Source organism: Loxodonta africana, chromosome 6, assembly GCF_030014295.1.
Source record: "Loxodonta africana isolate mLoxAfr1 chromosome 6, mLoxAfr1.hap2, whole genome shotgun sequence".
In the NCBI taxonomy this organism is placed as follows: domain Eukaryota; kingdom Metazoa; phylum Chordata; class Mammalia; order Proboscidea; family Elephantidae; genus Loxodonta; species Loxodonta africana.
In genome coordinates, this window is record NC_087347.1 from 74,313,716 (window position 1) to 74,319,715 (window position 6,000).

The 6,000-nt window shown below is 45.8% G+C and overlaps 1 protein-coding gene across 2 annotated transcripts in view; it reads right to left on the reverse strand.

Annotated features, from left to right (window-relative positions):
• Positions 1–530, reverse strand: part of ITGA6 (integrin subunit alpha 6) — an 87,216-nt gene extending 86,686 nt beyond the window's left edge. For both annotated transcript variants that reach the window (XM_010602825.3, XM_010602826.3), the window contains exon 1: positions 240–530. In XM_010602825.3, coding sequence (XP_010601127.1) covers positions 240–421 — 182 coding nt within the window. In that variant the 5' untranslated portion in view covers positions 422–530. The remainder of the gene's footprint in view (positions 1–239) is intronic.
• Between the last annotated feature and the right edge of the window lie 5,470 nt (positions 531–6,000).

Here is a 6,000-nt window from a genome sequence, read left to right on the forward strand (position 1 = left end):
GGCCCTTGGGGTCTCCCTCTCCCTGGGCGAACTGGGAGCAAAGCGCACAGGGCGGTGGGCGCAGCTGGCTCGGCCCGGGCCCCGCTACCCCCTTGGGCTGGTGGAGCCCAGCGCGGGCAAGGGTAGGGCCGGCCTCAGGCTCCGGGGCGCGACTGGCGGGAGGGAACAGGGCGCGCCCTCGCCCCTCCTCGCGCGCGGGCCGGCGCCCTGGTGGGGGGAGGAAGAGTCGGGGAACTCACAGCCGCTTGTCCTCGGGCTGCAGCTGCCAGTGCATGGCCAGTGAGAAGCCGAAGAGGCTCTCGGGGTCCCCGAGTTTCTGGATCACATAGTCCTCGCGGGTGTCCAAGTTGAAGGCGGCGCAGAGCAGGGAAAGGAGCCCCGCCGACAGGTAAAGCAGCCACAGCTGCCCGGCGGCCGCCATGCGCTCCGGTCCAGGTCCGAGCCCGCCGCGCTGCTACTGCCGCGCTGCCCGCGGCCACCTTCGCCTCCTCTCGCCGCTGCGCCCGGCCCCACCCCCGACGGGTCGCGCTCTCCGTCCGGCCGCTCCCCCTCGCGGGCAGCTCCCGACCGCTGAATGAGCCCGTTGTTCTCTGGAGACTCTCAGGCGTTTTATCAAGTGACGAGCACGCCGGCCCCGCCCCTTCCCACCCCCCTCACCCCTCCTCGCGCGCCCGCGGGCCCTGCTCATCTGCAGCACCTTCCCGGCCGGCCGGGTTGCCCGCGCTCCGGGCGCTGCCTTTCCCGGGCCCGGCCTCGGCCCCAAGCCTCTCCCGCCGACGCCGCCCCTTACCTGGCCTGGAAGGAGCAGCGTAAAAAACGAGGAAGACCTGCCAAGAATGGGGAGGCGAGCACGGAGCCGGGAAGGCGCGCACGGAGCCTGGCAGCCCCACCCGGAAGACCACCTCTGGAAAGAAGCGCTTGGATTCTGGTTGGAGTTGAGGGCACGGCGAGAACGGCGTTTACTACCTGTAGAGAAAGGTGCTGGTGATGGGCCAGACCTTATCGCCTCTGGAAATGCATACTTCATTCGTTCTACAAGCGTTTGTTAAGCACTTAACATGTACCCGAGACGGGGAGTGGAGCCGCCTAGACAGTTCTGGGTCCTCAAGGGCTGTACCTTCGAAAATTATAATAGCACAGACTGATAGTCCTGTAGAGTTTACAGGACACAGTTATTATCTCATTTAATCATAACAATCCTGTGAGTTGGGAATTTTCTCTTTGCAGATGAGAAAACTGAAGATCAGTATTGCCCCCGATCACCTAGGGATCAATGCCCATGTGAAGAGAATCTGTGGGGGAAGCCACACTTGTGTCAGAAATTTAAAACTTGGTTTCCCGGTCTTTTGAGGCTGGAAAAAAGCCCCGCAGCAGTAAAGGGTGGATTGTTTAAAGTGGTACCCAGGACCTCAGTCATCATCCTTTCCTGGCCCCAAATTTCCAGGACTAGCAGGTAGAGGGGAAAGCCTGGTGGTGTAGTGGTTAAGAGCTCGGCTAATAATCAAAAGGTCAGTGGTTCAAATCTAATAGACGTTCCTTGGAAACCCTAAGGGACAGTCCCACTCTATCCTATAGGGTCGCTGTAAGTTGGAATCGACTCATGGTCAAAGATTTGTTTTTTGGGTTTTTTTTTTGTTAATAGGTAGAAGGGACTAGCGGGCCAAGAGGCAGCTCTAAGCTCTAAGGGGGTGGCATGAAGGCTCTTGCCTACAGGGCATAGGGTGGGGGTTCAAATGAGATGTGGCCCTTAGGACAGCCTTATCCCTGCAGGGATTCTTAAGCAAGGGAGAGAGAATTCAGGGGGTTCTGTGAACTTGAGAGAAAAAAAGTTACGTTTTTATTTTTGCTAAATCTAACTGACATTTAACATTTCCTTCCATTATGAATGTAGGCAACAAACTACAGTGGCATTAGGATAAGTATCTGTGACTTAGTCACTAACGGAAGTCATAGGGTTTTTTAACACATCATAGTTGTTGCACATATCTCAAAATATCATTTACACTCATCATTGCCTCTAATTACAGTAGTTATTAGACCGCAAGCTAGATTCGTTATTGAGCTATGAGTCAGAATCGACTCGACAGCACTGGCCTGGGCTTAAGTTAATAAGGAAGCATACATACTGCTATCGCACAAATTTATCTTAATAGTTCAATAACCGTATTTCAATATAATTGCTTTCCTTTGTAATCCCGTTTATTTTATTTTATGCATTTAAAAACTTTTTTCTGATGAAGTTGGACCCATACATCACACCATATACGAAAATTAACTCAAAATGGATCAATGACCTAAAGATAAGAACTAAAAGTATTAAACTCTTACAAGGAAACATAGGAGTAAAGCTTCAAGACCTTGTTTTTGACAATGAATTCTTAGATATGGTACCAAAAGCATGAGCAATAAAAGAAAAAATAGGTATATTGGACTTCATCAAAATTAAAAACTTGTACATCAAAGGACTTTATCAAAAAAGTTGAGACAACCTACAGAATATTTGGTAACTATATACAACGAAATTTGTGATATAGCAATATGTGTGCTTCCTTATTAACATGAGGTTTAATATCTGATTTAATATCTAGAATATATAAAGAACTATAATTCAACAACAAAAAAAAAGACAACCCAATTTAGAAATGGGCACAGGACTTGAATAAACAATTCTCCAAAGAAGATATACAAAGGCCAATAAGTACATAAAAAGATGGTCAAAAGTCATTGCACCCAACCAACCCCGCTGTTCCCACTGAGTCGATTCCGACACATAGCAACCCTATAGTTAGGGAAATGCAAATCAAAACCGCAATGAGATACCACTTCACACTGACTAGGATGGCTATTACTTTTTTAAAAAATGGAAAATAATAAGTGTTGAGATTGTGGAGCATTTGGAACCTTCATGCATTACTCAGGGGAATGTAATCTGGTACAGCCGCTGTGGAAAACAGTTTGGCGGTTGCACAAAAAGTAAAACATAGAATTACCATATTACCTAGCAATTCCACTCTAGGTACATACACAAAAGACTTGAAAACAGGGGTTCAAACAGAGACTTGTACACCAATGTTCATTAAAGCATTATTCACAATAGCCAAAAGGTAGTAACAGCCCGAGTCCATCAACAGATGAACTGATAAACAAAATGTGGTATATACACACAACCGAATATTACTCAGCCACAGAGATGAAGTTCTCACACATGCGAAAACATGGATGAACCTTGGAAACATGCTGAGTGAAATAAGTCAGACACAAAAGGACAAGTATTGTATTATCCCACCTATATGAACTGTCTAGAATAAGCAAATGCTTAGAAACAAAAGTTTATTAGTGGTTACCAGAGGCTAGGGGGAGGAGTTATTGCTGAAAGGGTATCGAGTTTGGTTGGGGTGAATTAAACTTTTAACAATAGAGAGTGGTAGTGGTTGCACAACATGGTGAATGTAATTAATGCCAACAAATTGTACACTTAAGAAAGGTTGAAATGGCTAAATTATTGTTTTGAGTATTTTACCACAATAAAATAATAATAATAAAAAGAAAAACCTTATTCTGAGGAGGGACTGATAGGTTTCAGCAACCTGCCAAAGGAGCCATGGCATGAAAAGTGTTAAGAAGTGCTGGAATGCCTTGGGGTGCCCTTCCTGGAATCTGACATCCTGCATAGGAAATAGAGGCAGGGTACCTTTTCAGGGAAGAGTTGGAGCTGTGTTTGGGTGCCATTCTCTGGTGATATTTGTGCCAAGGGAGCAGCCAGTGCCACATAGAAAGACTGCTGAACATCAGCAAGGGTCGCCACAGGTGGTAGCAGCTTCCAGAATGAGTCCCTCACTATATTTGGGGTATGTGCCACTTCCCTGCCAATCAGTAACTCAAGTCGAATATAGTCCAAACTGGGGTGCAGTGCTTTTAAATTCAGAAAACAATCTTGGTGATGGCACGTTTGGTAAGATTGAGAAAGTTTCAGTGACAGTTATTTAGTAACTAGGAGAATATCTGCAAGATGATTTTTCATGCAAGTGAGCTGTAAGTTAGCCTTTCTTCTTCATGTTAAGCACATACTGTTCCAGAAAGACGGGGCCCATGCTATTATACTCAGCGCATAGTGAAGGTCACTGCAGGCTGGTACTCAGCCGGCACCCACTGATGTGGTGGTAATGGTTGCTGAAATATAGAATTACTGCTGAACTGGTTGATAAAAGCCACTGCCCTGAATTCTCCAACTGTAGCTGCTCCCGTCCTGGCCACTTCCCTACCGACTTCCCCACAATCCATCAACTAAAGCTTTAAGCACTTACTTAAGCGGTGGAGCTCCAAGGGTTCCTTCCGATTGGTTGTGCCCATTTCATACCAGCTGTTAACTATTTTGAATATCACTCTTTGCTTAGAAGAGTAATTCTATGGATCATTCATTACTTCCTTCTCAGCCTATATTTACTAGATGATGTAAAAATGACCAGAGTTATCTGTTGTTGCTGTTAGGTGCCTTCGAGTCAGTTCCGACACATAGCGACCCTATGCACAACAGAACGAAACACTGCCCAGTCCTGAGCCATCCTTACAATCGTTCTTATGCTTGAGCTCATTGTTGCAGCCGCTGTGTCAATCCACCTCTTTGAGGGCCTTCCTCTTTTCCGCTGACCCTGTACTCTGCCAAGCACGATGTCCTTCTCCAGGGACTCGTCCCTCCTGACAACATGTCCAAAGTATGTAAGATGCAGTCTCACCATCCTTGCCTCTGAGGAGCATTCTGGTTGTACTTCTAAGACAGATTTGTTCGTTCTTTTGGCAGTCCATGGTATATTCAATATTCTTCACCAACACCATAATTCAAAGGCATCAATTCTTCTTCGGTCTTCCTTATTCATTCTCCAGCTTTCGCATGCATATGATGTGATGGCTTGGGTCAGGTACACCTTAGTCTTCAGGGTGAAATCTTTGCTCTTCAACACTTTGAAGAGGTCCTTTGTAGCAGATTTGCCCAATGCAATGCATCTTTTGATTTCTTGACTGCTGCTTCCATGGCTGTTGATCGTGGATCCAAGTAAAATGAAATCCTTGACAACTTCAGTCTTTTCTCCGTTTATCATGATGTTGCTCATTGGTCCAGTTGTGAGGATTTTTGTTTTCTTTATGTTGAGGTGCAATCCAAACTGAAGGCTGTGGTCTTTGATCTTCATTAGTAAGTGCTTCAGGTCCTCTTCACTTTCAGCAAGCAAGGTTGTGTCATCTGCATAACGCAGGTTGTTAATGAATGAGTCTTCCTCTAATCCTGATGCCCCGTTCTTCTTCATATAGTCCAGCTTCTCATATTATTTGCTCAGCATACAGATTGAATAGGTATGGTGAAAGAATACAACGCTGACACACACCTTTCATGACTTTGAACCAATCAGTATCCCCTTGTCCTGTCTGAACTACCGCCTCTTGATCTATGTAAAGGTTCCTTACGAGCTCAATTAAGTGTTCTGGAATTCCCATTCTTCACAATGTTATCCATAGTTTGTTATGATCCACACAGTCGAATGCCTTTGCATAGTCAATAAAACACAGGTAAACATCCTTTCTGGTATTCTCTGCTTTCAGCCAGGATCCATCTGACACCAGCAATGATATCTCTGGTTCCACATCCTCTTCTGAAACCGGCCTGAATTTCTGGCAGTTCCCTGTCGATATACTGCTGCAGCCATTTTTGAATGATCTTCAGCAAAATTTTGCTTGCGTGTGATATTAATGATATTGTTCTATAAGTTCCACATTTGGTTGGATCACCTTTCTTGGGAATAGGCATAAATATGAATCTCTTCCAGTCAGTTGGCCAGGAAACTGTCTTCCATATTTCTTGGCGTAGACAAGTGAGCACCTCCAGCACTGCATCTGTTTGTTGAAACATCTCAATTGATATTCCATCAATTCCTGGAGACTTGTTTTTCGCCAATGCCTTCAGAGCAGCTTGGACTTCTTCCTTCAGTACCATCAGTTCCTGATCATATG